At 39.6% G+C, this 17,025-nt stretch overlaps 2 protein-coding genes across 2 annotated transcripts; one reads left to right on the top strand and one right to left on the bottom strand.

Moving 5' to 3' along the window:
* The first annotated feature begins 712 nt into the window (after nt 1-712).
* On the top strand, nt 713-8,151 carry taf8 (TAF8 RNA polymerase II, TATA box binding protein (TBP)-associated factor). The gene is made up of 8 exons (XM_017487721.3): nt 713-1,236; nt 1,606-1,765; nt 3,762-3,860; nt 4,106-4,168; nt 6,262-6,386; nt 6,572-6,719; nt 7,214-7,356; nt 7,557-8,151. Exons 1-8 carry the CDS (start codon nt 1,189-1,191, stop codon nt 7,695-7,697), a joined length of 927 nt encoding a protein of 308 aa, XP_017343210.1. The 5' UTR covers nt 713-1,188; the 3' UTR covers nt 7,698-8,151.
* Nucleotides 8,152-10,276: 2,125 nt separating this feature from the next.
* Nucleotides 10,277-16,900, bottom strand: LOC128635160 (heat shock factor protein 5). The gene is made up of 6 exons (XM_053686522.1): nt 16,821-16,900; nt 14,841-15,345; nt 14,190-14,303; nt 12,512-12,603; nt 12,164-12,304; nt 10,277-11,345 (listed from the first exon to the last, which is right to left on the bottom strand). Exons 2-6 carry the CDS (start codon nt 15,328-15,330, stop codon nt 11,298-11,300), a joined length of 885 nt encoding a protein of 294 aa, XP_053542497.1. The 5' UTR covers nt 15,331-15,345; nt 16,821-16,900; the 3' UTR covers nt 10,277-11,297.
* Nucleotides 16,901-17,025: the final 125 nt, after the last annotated feature.

Genomic DNA, 17,025 nt, shown 5'->3' with positions numbered 1-17,025 from the left:
GCAAACCGTGGAGGCTTCATGGAGCTTGTTTGTGCACTAGAGCCTTTTTCATGCAGGAATTCTTAATACAGCATACAAAGACATTCGAGAAAATTGTGTTGTTCTAACTTTGTGGCAACGGTTTGGGGAAGAACCACATAGGCTACTGTATGGGTGTGACGGTCAGGTGTCTGCCTACTTTGCATCACACGTTTTCCTAAAATGCTCCAAATCCACAGTGACCCTGACTAGAATAACGCTGTTACTGACGACGGAGGAATGAATAAATGAATATACGATTTATTCACTTGTGTCAAGACTGATTATTGAGGATATGATATGCAAAGATCCACAGAGCTACCAACTTTCTGAACTCTGTCCCATACAGTCCTGGAACCAGGATTAACCTCTATCAAAGTGACGAAAAGGCCAAAGTGTGGAGAAAGAAAGGATCAACTCATGATCCAAAACATACTGTGAAACATGATGGCGGTAGCATCATGGCTTGGGCTTGCAGGGCTGCTTCTGGAACAGGCTCATTAATCTTTAATCGAGGATGTACGATGGTAGCAGCAGAATGAATTCAGAACAGGAACATTTTTGTCTGGCAATTTACAGAGAAATGCGTCCAAATTAATTGGGAACATTAAGTATTAGTTACGTTAATTCACTTCAAGGCTCAGATCTGTTCCTATACTTTGGCTCGACTAAAAATTGAGCGGTCTGACACAAAACATTGTGTTTTATATTGTTTAGTCACACATCTAGAGGTAAAATCCAGGAAATAAAAAGCTGAAATCCTAAACCCTCGTCTCATATCCATCTTTAACCCAAACGTCTTTGGTGGTATATCACAAACAAATGAACTGTCATTGTTCCAATAGTTTCAGAGGAAACTGTAAAGACAGATTTTTGAATGGAGCATTTTTAAATAGTTTGTTATTTGTAAATACAAATGATTTAACGCAACAACAACAACTCGCTTTATAGTAGTCATTAACCTTAATAACAACATCGAAATGGATATTTTTAGGACTTTTATTATGCACAGGACTCTTATTAATGCATAGCCACATTGTACATAACGGAAGTCGTTGGCGCTACACAGCTCGGTGCAGAGAAATAATGCTACTTCAGCCATTTGACAAGTTCGCTTGGGGTTTCTTTATGTTTTAGAAACATAAAGCAGAGGAGGAAATTATCGCAGAGATGGCGGACCCTGCGGTGGCGAGCGGCGGAAATTTAAACGCCGGAATGGTAACTTAGCGTTAGCGGGCTTCATGCTAGTATGCTATGCTATGCTATGCTAGCTAGCGAGCATGCTCGACCAACTGCGGATAGATATGCAGCGGTGGCACACCGGAATGTTTAGACGCTTATGTAGAATTATGCTCTACAAAAGTTGTGAGAGTTTTCTTCACGGTTTGACATTGTACATTTGTGAGGGTTTTCTTCACGGTTTAGCCGCCAGCACGTCAGCTAGCTTCGCTGTTAGCAGCAAGCGGCGGGGAGCCGAATGCTAGTTGCTAGCAAACAAAACAAGTTAAGGCTCATAAGAAGTTAAGAAGCTACATCTTCGAATTAATTCGAAAGTGACTTGTCTTTTCTTTTTCGTGCTCTTTTCAGCGGTCAGGTGGTAGTAAGCCAACTACGAGTCCGGCGGAGAATTATTACCTGGCCCGGCGGCGCACCCTGCAGGTGGTGGTCAGCTCCCTGTTGACGGAATGCGGCTTCGAAAGCGCTGAAAAAGCGGCTGTGGAAACTTTAACAGAAATGATGCAGAGTTGTAAGTTAAACCGAAAACTGACATGACTGCTGGCATAGACAGAAACACTGGAATAAAGTTGGTGTGAAGTTGGATGTTCGATATGAGGAAATTAAGGGACCGTCTTTAAAGTCACATACGACATTGTTAAACACGTTTCTAACTTCAATAGCATTCGAAGGGAATGACTTACAGTCACATAACCCACTGGAAAGTGTTCATCTAGGTGTCAGGTTTGAGGCACACCTCTTAGATTGATGATATTTATCAAAACAAGCTATTAAAGCACATTTAAATTAGACATGAATTTCACTGTGGAATGGGCCCGTACACAAAATATACCAGTATTTAAAGCTCAATAGCATTTGAAGGGAGTGATGTACAGTCACACAACCAACTGGAAAGTGTTCATGTCGTATGTAACTTTAGAGACGGTCCCTTAATTTCCGCATTTCCGCCAATATCGAACATCAAACCAACTTTATTCCAGTGAGAGAAACTGGTTCTGAGTGGTCACTTGGGTTATTAACCTAAATACAGGTACATCTCAAAATATTAGAATAAAGAATTTATAATACAGAAATGTCGACCAGAGAAGAGCTCTAATCAGCGAATGAACTCAAAACACCTGCAAAGGTTTCCTGAGGCTTTAATCTCTCAGTCTGGTTCAGTACACGACCACAATCACGGGGAAGATGGAAGTTAATGCTGCATTTCATTTGGAAATCAAGGTTCCAGAGTCTGGAGGAAGAGCGGAGAGGAACAGAATCCGAGTTGCTTGAAGTCCAGTGTGAAGTTTCCACGGTCAGTGATGATTTGAGGTGCCATGTCATCTGCTGGTGTTGGTCCACTGTGTTTTCTCAAGTCGAGAGTCGATGCAGCGTCTACCAGGAGATTTTAGAGGATGTCATGCTTCAATCTTCTGATGAGCTTTATGGAGATGCTGATTTTCTTTTCCAGCAGGACTTGACACCTGCCCACAGTGCCAAAACTTCTAGCAACTGGTTTCTGACCATGGTATTACTGTGCTCGATTGTCCAGCCGATTCGCCTGACCCAAACCCCGTAGAGAATCTACGAGAGACACCCGGCCCAACAATACAGACCTGAACGCTGATAATTGGATGGAGAACAATTAACACACAGTTTGTGGGAGAAGAAAAAAAACTTCCAAGTGTACACCTACAAGATGTACTAACATGTATAATAAGGAATAAGAATATACCATGTGTATATCCTCGGTGGGGTTGATAAACTGCACATGGGATACAGTGAAGTAATTGTGTATCTACAAGCTGCATGTGATATATTAGGTGTGATAAAATGGACAAAACCTATAGATACAAGGTCAGTTTTTATGATGGATTAGTTAAGTGCACTACATATCCAATGAATAAATTATACACCAGTTATCACCATCAGTCTGCCTGATTAGCCGTATCGTCCCTGTTGGATTAGGGCTGGAAGTGAATCCTCCAGAAGAGGGTTGATGATCACTGTTGTATCCTAGCAAGTACACTTGTGTCTGGAGCCGTTGCGATTCAGGCAGCCTTACTAGGTTGCATCCTGTATGCCTTAAATAGTCTTGGTCAATTTAACCACTGGACAAGTCTACTTGCAAATCATAGTGTAATCTTGGATTAAGATGATAGATATCTGAATGAATTTTGATCTAAAGGAGTGTTTCTCAATCCTGGTCTTTGAGTACCCCTGCCTTGGACATTTTTGCTGTATGCTCTGGGCACCAAAATATGCAGTGCAGTGGTACTCCAGGACCAGGAATGAGGAACACAAGTGACTGAGGCAGACTCTTTACCAAGCCCATAGCTAATAGTGACACTAGTGCTGCAAGACTAAGCTTCAAACCATTGGCGCAAGTCCGAGATGTAGGTTGAACAAAGAACCATAATCCATTATAATTTCCAGTGTACATTTCTGGTTGTGTGTCCTTGCTGATGAAGGATGCTTGTTTGTGCTCAAATGATACAATTTCTGTTCTGGTATATTATTGCCTGCAGATATAACCGAGGTTGGACGTTGTGCCAAAGCAAGCTGTGAGCATACAGCCAGAAGCAGCCCTACTCTCTCAGACGTGGTTATTACATTGGTGGAAATAGGTAAGCATGACTGGTTCTGTCAAATGCTGTGCATTCCATAGGGTGTACAAGGCAATTCTGATCTTGTTTAGGTAGAGCATTGGGAACAGGGAAGTGAATTTGATAAGCATTAGGGGAATTGGGCAGGAAATTTTGAAAGGAACTGGGGTTGGAGGGTTCTGTGAGAATTTGGCTTCATGTCAAATCTAATTGATGACTGATCTAGACATTTTAAAAATGCCTCTTCTCTGTTATAACATTCACAGGTTTTAACGTAGACTCACTCCCCTTGTATGCCAAAAGATCACAGAGGATGGTCATAACGGCACGTAAGTGTTAATCACCGTTCATCATTCTACATTCATCCTTCAACGTTTTGAGGTTACGTCTGGTGTTGTGTTCATAAGAACCTTATCAAAGTTGCATAAACTATTCAGACTTACTCAGAGTAGCTTTTATTAAGAAACTGGAGGAATCCATAGAAAAAAAATCTAAATGCTTGCTAGGCTACATCTCAAATAGATGATCAGAGAATTGTCATTCTTTACATAGCACATCACAAATGGATTAAAAGGTAGTAAGTAAAGGATCAGTTTTAAAACGGCCATCTTAATGACCAGAGTACCGTGGTTTGTTTTTTAAGGAGCATTCGAATAGAATGATATACACTCACTGTCCACTTTATTAGGAACACTCATGCAGTTATTTAATCAGCCAGTCATGTGGCAGATACAGGTCAAGAGCTTCCGTTATGTTCACATCAAACATCAGAATGAAGAAAAAGTGTGATCACGGTGACTTTGATCGTGGTTGTCGGTAAACTCTGTAAATTTTTATGCACTATTAAATTAGCCACAGTCTGCCAACAAAAGCTCTGATGCAGAAAACTACTCTTCCAGTGACTTCGAGTATTTCAGAAACTGCAGATCTGCTGGGATTTTCACACACAACAGTCGGTAGAGTTTACACAGAATGGTGCGAAAAACACTGAGTGAGCAGCAGGTCTGTGGGTCTTCAGTTCTGTGGGTCTGCAGCTGTCCAGTTTGGGTGAGTCTCTGCCCATGTTAGCCTCAGATTCTTGTTCTTCACTGACAGGAGTGGAACTTGCTGTAACCCACACACCTCAAGATTTTCAGGTCATTCTGAGATGCTTTTCTGCTCTCCATGGTTGTAAAGAGTGCCTGTCTGAGTTACTATAGACTTCCTGTCCACTCAAACCAGTCTGCTCATGATCCGCATGACGTTTTTGCATTGTGCTGCTGCCGCCACATGATTGGCTGATTAATATAGAGGTGTACATGTTAAAGTGGACAGTGAGTGTGAAATAAATGATGTATTCTGCAGCATGATTAGGAGAATTAGTTAACGTTTATTACAAGTGCTTGTTTTAAGGTACTTGAACGTTAGTAGGTCACATGACCACAACACGGTAGCCTCTGCTGTAGCCTAAACGTGTGTTTGGAGCTTCATAATTAATACCCACTGCAAGCATTGCTTCTCTACCATGTCTATGTATTTTATTGTTTCGTGTTTTAAACATGACCAATATTTAGTTTGGTTTTGGCGGGAGACAATAGCAAAGATGGCGGTTTCTTTATTTATACTGAAGAAAAAAGTGCAAAACCTCGCTACTGGTAATTTTATAGAAGGTAAAATAAAGTAGAATCTCTCCAGTGGTGTACACTGCACACAAAAACAGTCTGTTAAAATAAAATAAAATGATATAGGCGTGACCGTTCCAGAAGGGACGAAATTTCCATAGGGATTTTTTTTATCACAGTATTAGCCGAAAGACGCATTGGCTGTGAGGAAAGGCAAAACCATGAACATTTTCTATTCATTTTTATTAATTAATTAAATATATAGTTAATGTGATAAAGAAATAATGCAAACCATAAAATCGGCCATAAGTAATTAAAAGTGAAAATATTTTGTTTGCGATAGAAACATTTTATTTATTTCAACGAAGCTACCTATGCCTTGAAAACGCCTGCCATGAAAAGAACCCTGAACGTGACGCGACATGCATTTTAACGAGTATTTTGAAAAAGTCAGCAGTGAGGTAACCGTCCAATCATACACCATGACTAACCATACTCAAATCTTAACCTTGATAAATAAGGGCCATTGTCGTTAAATCTTCCAAACACAGAAACTCTGATGTAGATTGCAGGCATCAGACATTAAGGATCGTTTATGATTCAGTGTTCGTGACCCAGGATTACCATTAAGTTGTGAAAGGTTTAGGAGCTACTGTAAATGCTGGAATTATTTCCAGACTGGGAACAATTAAATGGCTTAAAATTAAGACCAACACCCATTAAATCTTCTCTGAAATTGGCTGGTTAGGAGCTCCAGGCTGATTTTATCCTATAATTCTAGTGCTGCTGTTAGCTTAGTCATTGTTCTTGCTTTGCAACAGCTCCAGTGACGAATTCCCCAGTGATTCCCAAGGCTCTTATTGCTGGACAGAAGCGGACACACCCCGCTTACATCCCTAGCCATTTCCCAGAATTCCCAGACCCTCATACATACATCAAGACCCCGGTAAGACATGAGTTTTACATTCTGTGTTGATGCACATGTGAAACTACACACACGTGATGGACTGTTAAGCAGAGAGCGTTAGAAGCCTTTTAGTCAAAATCAAGTTAGTATGTGACATTAAGAGCAGCAACATGATGGAAGCACGCCTTTTTTTTTTCTTCTTTCTTCTCCTCCCTGGTGTACAGACATTTCGTGAGCCTGTATCAGATTACCAGGTGCTGAGGGAGAAGGCAGCTTCCCAGAGACGAGATGTCGAGAGGGCACTCACACGATTCATGGCGAAGACTGGCGAGACACAAAGTCTCTTTAAAGATGACCTTACTGCTTTTCCACGTAAGGACAGTGCTGAAAAGTAATTGTGTGGATAAAGATCTGCATGCTGGTGTGGCCCTGTGTTTTTGTGTCTGCTGAAACAAACGTTATTTGAAAATCTAAATGAACTCCGCTGTGAGAAAGGACTGGGTTAAATGTAGTCATTTATTTATTTATTTTTCACTCTAGACTTTAGATATTATATTCTATCATATGCTTACGGTCACCTTATTAGGAACACCGAAACTGGACGGTTAAAGATGGGGAAAAACATTGCCTGGTGATGAGTAATGAACACGGCTCATGCTGTTTTAATCAAATCTATAGATCATCAAATCAAATGGATATCATTTGTTTTAGCATTTTTACCGTATCGTTGTTATTAGTGCTTTTTACTTTCCGTTAATGTTTTTTTTTATTTTATTTTTTTCATGAAATCCATTTTTGTCGGAGTTCTTTATCGGAGCTAAAATAAGTGTGAAGATATATTAATGGCTCTGCCTTCTTCTACTCAGTGATCGCAGCAAAGCCAAGCTCCATCCCTTACCTGAGCGCCCTACTGCCCTCTGAGCTGGAGCTGCAGTCCCTGGAGGAGACGGACTCCTCTGAGCAGGACGACCAGACCGACTCGGAAAACAACACCAACGGCATGATTAGCGTAAGAACTACTTATGACCTCTCTCTCATCCGTCACTATTAAGCATCACAGTGTACTTTTTAAAGGATGTACTGATGTTTAGTACACCTGACATTGAATTAATGAGCCTGTCTGACATCATCAGTATGTGTTGTATTATAGTTTACAGACTGTTGCATGTCAGTTGTGACAGATTTGTTTGTTTGTTGTACTTAATCCAGGAAGACACAGGAGCAGATAAGGAGAACGCCGTTCTGCCACCGGGTGGCGGTGTGCCTACTGTGAAGAATAATGAGGAAAACATGATTGATAACCCCTACCTTCGACCAGTCAAGAAACCAAAAGTGAGGCGGAAAAAATGAACAAAAAATACGTGGACTCCTGTGTGCAAAGAAATAGTGTCCAAATGAAGATGCTGTTGTGCGTATGTGCCTCTGAATAGAAGGAAATGCATTCACTGGTGCAGTTAGGAACAGTCCACCGATTTAATAGGGGGACAGCGTTAATGCACAACCAGCTGGCTTTGTATAATGCTGAGAGGCTCAACTGCAGTGTGTTTCTGAAAGGTGGGTATTTGTAGACCATTTGACTGTTAGACCTAGTAAGTATGTATGTATGTATGTGTGTGTGTGTGTGTGTGTGTGTGTATGTATGTGTGTGTGTGTGTGTGTGTGTATATACACACACACACACATCACTCTTTAATTTTGGTATATGCTTGGATTTTCAGTGTTCTTAAAACATTTGTACGATGATGTTTCTTTGTCATGCTTGAATGAATGACGGAAATAAATCCCCTCATTTGAAAAAAACCCATCATCTGTAAAAGATTGATGAAGATTTCATTTTCACACTTTCGCATCTTATTTAAAGGTGTCGTTTGTCATTTTAGGAAAAAAAAAAGAAAAGAAAAAAAAAAAGCAACATTCTCAGACCTACAATGATCACCTTTCCAGAGATAAATTTGAAAAATTGTGCTTTAATGGTCGGTTGGAGGTGGGAAAGAAAAGACTTGCCAGTGTGTGTGGTTTTTTTTTTTTTTTTTTTTTTTTTTTTTTAACTGCAATTCACTTTCCTGGCAACAGAGGGCAGCTGCGGTAAAGGAATACCACCCGAGACATTTTACTTCACAGCAGAGTGAAAAAATGAATGTTTGATATGCTGGCAATTTGTCACTGTATTCATAAACATTCATGTCTAATTTGTCTGGTTAGAGTTAAATATTTCAAATGGTGATTTTATGGCAGTTTAGTTTTTAGAGAAGTTTTCTGCACCATAGTTTTTGTTGACTGTGGTTAATTTAATAGTGCATAAAAATGTTGAGTTTACTTCCATGATATGGTTATGATTTAAGGACGTGCTTGTTCCTAAAACCAATAGTAATTTTTTTTTTAAATGCATATTTATTTTTACAGGTATTCAAATGAGCTGTCTTGCTTTGTGCATAAAAGGAATTCATATAGTAGACACAGTGGATTAGTGGTTAGCATTTTTGCCTCACACCTCCAGGGTTCTTCCCATGCTTCAGGGGTTTCCTCCAGGTATTCCGATTTCCCCCTCCTGTCCAAAGACATGCGTTGTAGGCTGATTGGCATTTGTAAACCGTCTGTAGTGTGTGAATGGGTTGGCACCCCGTCCAGGGTGTCCTCTTGGATAGGCTTCAGGCTCCCCGTGTAGGATAAGTGGTACAGAAGATGCATGGATGGAATTCATACAGCCATGTGTATACACAAGAACAGCAGGCAATATGACGAATGCCAGTATCCGAGTTAATTATTATTTAACTATGTGCTTGGATCCTAAATCAGACTTGCGCAATACGCTGTTCCTGCAAATTCAAGAATAGTGCAAGCGTAGATGTGCTATTCTGTTGCGATGCTTCTGGAACTCCTCACATGGGAGCTGTGTGCAATGAAACACAAACATACAGTTTGTCAGAAATGTTTAAAAGCTTGTCACCTAGAATTAAATTTTATATATATAACTATAGCTGGCAATGTTATACCAGTACAACATCAGCACAACACAGTTGTCAGTCATTTTTGGGTTTTTTACCTCTTTGTGAAGTGCCCTTCTCTCCAGCATGGGCACTTGGGACCAGTCTGGTGATCCAAACTTCATCGGCCATGATACCCTCTGATTTCATGAGCCATCAAGCACGTACACAGCTGGTCTTCGTTTTTTGTTTCATTTTATTTTATGGGCACATAATTAATGGCTTATTTATCAGCATATGTCACATGAAGGAAATTCACACAGTGCTTTGGAGTTGCAAATCTATGCAGCTAGACTTCTGTATGTAACTGTTATAAACTGTGTTAGAAAAAAGAAAATAATTAGAATATCGTGGAAAAGATGACTTTTTTTTCCATAATTTAATTTTTTAAAAAATTCATATATTCTAGATTCATTACACATGAAGTGAAATATTGTAAGCCTTTTTTTGTTTTGATCTCGATGATTACGGCTTACAGCCCACCGAAATCAAAAATCCAGTATCTCAAAATATTAGAATAAAGAATTTGTAAATTTTATTTATTTGTAAAATAAATAAGTTGTTTAAAAAAACCAGCATGTTTCATAAGAATGTTTCTTATCCTCTCTCTATCTACAGTATATCAGAGTAAGGCCAGGATCACGTCATGGTCAACACTATAACAACCATAGTTACAATAGGGTACCATAGTAACACTATAGACACTAAACTTGATAGTTTCTAAGTTCCATGACAAGCTGCATTTTGTTGTTGTTGTTGTAGTATGAACTTCAAGAGAAAATAAAAATGAGAGGCTGGTGGGGGATCGACTGTTTATAGGTCTTACAAGACAAGTGATAAGAAACTACTTTGTTTCTCAGACTTTCTACAACACAGCTATAAACAGATAAACAGGTATGATGTGTTGTTCCTTAATAGATAAAAACTGCTGTAGTATAAGAGGAATAAAGCACTTCAGGACATGCTGTTAAAAGAAATAATTCACTTTATTGGTAACAGTTACTTCTCTACATGTCAGGCAGCATAAAAAAGACTAAAACAGTATGCCTGAAATGAATAAATAAAAAAGATAAGATATTAAAACATAAACAAGAAATCTTCCTAACATTTATAACAATCAGGTCTAAAAAAATGTGAAACACACTTATTATTACAACAAATAATCTAGAGAGCTATAGAGCTACAACACTAAAACATCACTAAAACAGCTCCAACTGTTTGCCCTTCAACAAGGTTATACTTCATTAAATAAGAGCTTCAGGAGAACAGGCCGCTCTTAGCACAGGCAAATATTTGCAGTTTTCCTGTGGTGTGTGTACCTGCCAGTGTGCTGGTCTACACAGAGTCGTAGATATTGTTCCAGCGGCTAACACCGGCCACATGGGTGTTTATGTTTCTTACTCATATAGCAACACAAAGGTGTCGTATTCGTGCCAGAGTATAATAATGAACCCTTTCATGCATCGATCCCATATCTTTATTTTTTGACTTAAAACTGCATGATATATGAAATTTGATTTTGTTTAAATATCTAAATATCACATTTCTAAATAAACGGCTTGTACATGAGTAAAAAAGACTAAAACAGTATGCCTGAAACGAATAAATAAAAAAGATAAGATATTTAAAAATAAATAAATAAATCTTCCTAACATTTATAACATTCAGGTCTAAAAAAATGTTAAACACAATTCTCCTTCATATTATTATTACAACAAATAATCTAGAGAGCTGTAGGATTACATTAATTTACAGTAATGCTCTCAAGTGACTTGGACATAATTTACATCTTATATTTTCCTAAAATACACATAAAAACTATAAACTGTCATTCAATCAAATGTCTATTTTACAAATGATTTTTTTTGTATCGACTGCATTCAGTCTCTGTCTCTTTGATTCATTTTGTTTGGCAGATTATTTTTCGTAGCACCACTACGGGTTCGTAACACCCACTCAAGCTGTCTTAACAGGTGAGTGATAGCTGCAGCAACGTCCGGACATCAACTTCATCCTGAATAAATCAAATATATAGAAAACAACATTAACGCTTCACATTACACAAACATACGGTAGGGTGCGTCTCGATCAGCTCCCTCGATCCCTAGGTGGTGGATCAGTATATGGTGTACATGAGCTCGGGCACTGGTAAAGACCCTGACTCACTACACATTAGGACACTGGTGACTCAGTTTCCGGTAACATGACTACGTACTCGCGCTGTAAAACATCACCACTGGCACTTAACCTCAACATGCAGGACGGACATCTTTCTAACATTATATGTCATATTCATCTGTCTGTCATGGTACTTCAAGTAGGATCGTAGACTAGTTAGTAGATTTTTAAAAAATCATTAAAGTCGTTAGACTCAAATAAACAATATATAGAACGTCAAATAAAGTTAAAAATCGCTAACGTAAGTAACCATTTGAGATCTGCAACAACAGCGTTCGTCCGCCACATTGTTCGATCTGAGAGGCTTCTGAAATCATGGCCTCATTTTCAGTAAGGGAAAATAGTGAACATCTAAGCTCCTTGGTTTTCGTGGTGCATTGTGGGATTTTTCAGGGAGCGAACGTGCCAGTGCACACTGGTAGGATTTCGCAATTGAGACAGTCCTTCAAATGGTCCACTCCCTGATCAGTGTCCTGACTACGGACCTGTGGAGCTGATTGAGACGCACCCATAAACTCAAATCCATTACCTCACAAACAAGTCTATAAGCTTCTGACTGCAAATTCGTGACAAAAGAAAAAGTTTTGTTCAGTCATGTGCTGATTATTTTACAACAGGAGCAAGAACAGAAATAAGGAATGAATATAATCTGACCTGCATGTCCAACGCCAGCTCTAATATAGCGTCCAGTTCCTCTTTCTCTATGCCCAGGTCACTCGTCCGGGACTCTGGAACATCACCTGCTCTCCAGTATGGATCCTGATCGATCGGATCAGCGTATCCGACTGAGTAGTCCTGAGCAATGAGTGGGAGAATTCATATTAATATTATTTACACACCGAGGTTTTACTTTTAACTGTTTGACTGTTCTCCCAGCATTCCCTTCATACTGCAACATGTACCATCAAACCTTAACATGCCTACACTGGCTAAAATAACGACACTAGCCATTTTTAGTGATCAGAGCAGTACATAAACTTAAAAAGGTTTCTCGGTTCTTACAGGGTGATAGCCACTAGGAGAGCAGGAAGCAGCTGGTTGTTGAGAGCATGGCACTGTTGAATCCAAGACGTCTGGGCTACAGCGCTGATACACTGGGGGTGGGAAACATTGAAGGTTAATAAAGCATTCATTTCTTGGTAAGACATAAACAACACATCACTAAGATAGATTATTCAGGAACCATATCACAGCTCCTGCAGCCCCTCTGCACACAGTTTTTTGTTCATTCTTTGCAAGGCATTGTGGGACTTCCTGCTTATAGGTACAGACTAATGACATGAAGGACAATCATGTTGTGACACTGGACTGTAATGGTGTTGATACCCCGCTCCTGTACACTCCCACAGCCCTTTTAATTTTATGCTGAGAAGTTTGAGCTGGTGAAAGGGGACACATTCAAGTAAAATATTAGCTGCTAGATAGATATTATTAGCTGTTAATAGATGGTGAAATCCGGCATGCGCACGTTGTGGGCTTTTATTTATTTTTGTTTACAGCATTTATTTTCTTTTCTAACTTTAGAACTACGTTGTTCAGGCATTAAACATATAACAGTTGTTAGAATGACTCACTAGAAGACTCTGAATCTCTGAATTATGCGCTGAAGGATTAACATCAAAACATAGAATCACATCGATATCGTTATCTTCATTTTTATCTGTTAAAAATGGACAAAATATAGATAGACAGACAGATAGATAGATAGATAGATAGATAGATAGATAGATAGATAGATAGATAGATAGACAGATAGACAGACAGATAGATAGATAGATAGATAGATAGACAGATAGATAGACAGACAGACAGATAATTAGATAGACAGACAGATAGACAGATAGCTAGATAGACAGACAGACAGATGGGCAGACAGACAGATAGATAGATAGATAGATAGATAGATAGATAGACAGATAGATAGACAGACAGACAGATAATTAGATAGACAGACAGATAGACAGATAGCTAGATAGACAGACAGACAGATGGGCAGACAGACAGATAGATAGATAGATAGATAGATAGATAGATAGATAGATAGATAGACAGATAGACAGACAGATAGATAGATAGACAGATAGACAGATAGACAGACAGACAGCCAGATAGATAGATAGATAGATAGATAGATAGATAGATAGATCGATAGACAGACAGATAGATAGACAGACAGACAGACAGATAGATAGATAGATAGATAGATAGATAGATAGATAGACAGACAGATAGATAGATAGATAGATAGACAGACAGACAGATAGATAGATAGATAGATAGATAGATAGATAGATAGATAGATAGATAGACAGATAGATAGACAGATGATAGATAGATAGACAGACAGACAGATAAACAGATAGACAGACAGATAGACAGATAGCTAGATAGACAGACAGACAGATGGGCAGACAGACAGACAGACAGACAGATAGATAGATAGATAGATAGATAGATAGATAGATAGACAGATAGATAGATAGATAGATAGAAACACCAACACTGAAATTGTGAAACAATGGACTGGGCTCCATCCTAAATTGCATACAATTAAACTACACGTCAGAATGATGCACTATACTACTGTATTTACTAAAGTAGCGTGCAGATCGAAAGCTTATACTAATTCAGGCTGAGCTCACAGCTATTATAAAGGGGTCAAAATGTATTAAATCATCACCTGGTGTGTAAAACCCGTACTGTGAGTGATGAGGTGTGTTGCTCCTCTGCTCCTGCTGAGGGACATTACAGGGATGGTGGTAAGGGGTCCCCTGATGTTCAAGCAAGACTGAACCTGAACAGACAGAGACAAGTCAAGTGTTGATAAACTAAAACTACAGATGATGACCGAGGCCGCAAAGTTATCTAGCTGGCACTGTACTAGCAAAACGACGTACGCTTTCTCATCATATTTGTCTATTTTCTCTTTTTTTCTACACATTCCTATATATGCATGTTTTTTTATTTATTTTGAGGCTAATGGATTCCTCTATCCAGTCTTTGGAAGGACATGGGCTAAAATGTTTCCAGATTTAAAGAATGCGCACAGTGGCAGAGAAACCTGTGGACTAGGGTTGAGGTGGGTTTCTTCCAGGTTCCAGGTTATAAGTGGAGTGTTCATGGTAAATTGGCACTATGTGTGAACGAGTGTGTGAATGTGTGTGTGCGCACGGTGCTTTGCGATGGACTGGCGTCCCATTCAGGGTGCCCAGTTTTCTCGGGATAGGCCCTGGATCCGTCATGACCCTGACCAGGCTAAAGTTGTTACTGAAGTGAATGAATGAATATATTCTGTCTATTCTTTTCATCTGCTTGTTGAAACACTACCAACCTGTTCTCATTAAGCCAGAGGTTTCCTGTGCTGAATTCTGCATCACGTGATGGAAACGTCTGGGCGTCCTGCCCGTCACCTTTAAGCCGGCGAGCTTGGCCTTATTGAGAGGCGTGCGTCGCTTTATATCGAGCAGGAGCTCGGGCTTATCACGTTTGAAGTACGGGTTATGAAAATGGTGCAGTTGGGCTTTAATCGGAGGGTTGTACGACTGCTTGTCCGAGATGTTCGTGCGTTGTTTTTTGAAGCCGTACAGGTTCAGCTGGCGAATGAAACTTATGAAGTCTGCTGTCCTGAAGTACTCAGACAAATGTGTGGGTTGGGACAATAGTACTTCGGCTTCGAATGTTTCCTGATGAATAAGTATCCCTTCCCCGCTGTCGTCCCACCAGATTGAGCAAATCTGGGGATCGTTCACCAAACGCCACAACTTTCCAGGGAAGTAGTTGGGGTTGATGAAGGTGCCAAAAGTTGCATCAGTGTTTTCCATATCAGCTAAAAAGATCTGTAGCCAGAAGGGAGAAAAAAAGGAGACTGAATGTAGCAATTGCTCTCTAGCACTAACTAGATAGTAGGTGGCTAGCTAACACATAACACATTCATCTTCAGTAACAGCTGAAAATCACTAACAATAACGAGCTATAGCATTAATGTTGTCAAAATTGACCGTTAGAGCTGTCAAGCAACCTGGACGTAGCCTAAATACTCAAACAAAAACACACCCAAAGTAATTTCTAAGAGCCACATGATCACGTGTGAAATATTTCCTACATGTGAGATCATACACCTGCTATGTGGTATTTTGATAGTTCTCTGATCCCTTATCGCTTCTCAAAGCCGTTAAAACTGGTCAGGAACCGTTACGCGTACGCACCGGCCTCGAGCGTTTAAATTCAGGAGACTGGGCAGGTGGAGGCGCCGGACAAATTCATGAATATCCAATGAGCTCGTGTGGATTTATCCAGTCAGAGTAACCCGTGCCTGTGACGTCGTTCGATCCCAAAGTAAAGTCTTGGTGCGTATTAACGTGTATCGGAAAATAGTGACGACGCTATTCTGCATATTTTGTAGGAGAAACGGTGAACGTTTAGGTCAGCAGCGGCAAACGTACCGCCCGCGGGGTCTCTGTTATTCCTCTAGCAGGAAAAAAAACTTTAGGCCAAAAATTATGACAAAATGTGCTAATATATAACTCTTCATTAGCAAACCAAAAATGTGAAGCTGTGGCCTTGTGTCTCTCCAACGAACTTAGGGCTTTCACAGCAACGGGGATGAATACTTATGAAATAACAACTGTAATGTTTTTGTTGTTTTAAGTAATGTTTTGTTTTGTAAATATTTTTAACAAATTGTGTTTTTATTGTATTACGTATTATTTTAGTGTGTACTGATCCCCCACTTTAATATAAAAGTCAGTTCCAGGTTCCAGGTTGTAACACTACAATATGGTAAACCCATAATCCGGAAAATTTTGATGGAATTGCAGTCTGTTTTTCTTTTTCTTTTTATGTATGTGGGCTCATCACTCAGGTGTGATGATATCAACCTATGACAAAACAATGCTGTGCCGTACGCTTTTAACTTTTCAGTGGATATTACCGAAATTCCCGAGTTCCTAACAGACTGTAATGATTGATTGAGAAATATAAAATGTATATCCATCCATTTTCTATACCGCTTTACTACTGGGTGTCGGGAAACCTGGAGCATCGGGCACCAGGCGGGGTACACATGTGAGGGAAATGATTCATTTTTACTTTGTAATAGTGTTGTTCTTGTTCTGTTTCATTCTCATCAGAGGATAAGGCCTAAGAAGGCCATGTCATGTCACTTAGATCGGTACACAAAAGTGTGTCGTGCTCTGCGTTTCATATCTACAGTAGTGGTTGAGCACAAGTGCTTCAGAGCGCTCTCACTAATCTATCCTGCTTCATTCTATCCTGTTTTAACCATCTTTCTGTAATAAACCTTTTTTTTTACCTTCAGAGGATGTCAGAGGTCTGTGAGTGTTTCTTTGATGATTTCCACAACAATTTGGTCAACTGGTTGGGCTGTGTGCGTCTTCTCAGGTTTTGTGGACAACAATGATCACTGACCAGTTTGAATCAAAACAAATTTGTAATTTAGAATTTGATGTCATAGGTCGTGATGTCATCGTGTGTTGATGTCATCGTGTATTGCTGTC

This window comes from Ictalurus punctatus, chromosome 15 (assembly GCF_001660625.3).
Source record: "Ictalurus punctatus breed USDA103 chromosome 15, Coco_2.0, whole genome shotgun sequence".
NCBI lineage: Eukaryota > Metazoa > Chordata > Actinopteri > Siluriformes > Ictaluridae > Ictalurus > Ictalurus punctatus.
The sequence above is the reverse complement of the archived record's forward strand: the minus strand, read 5'-3'. Positions and strand labels throughout refer to the sequence as shown.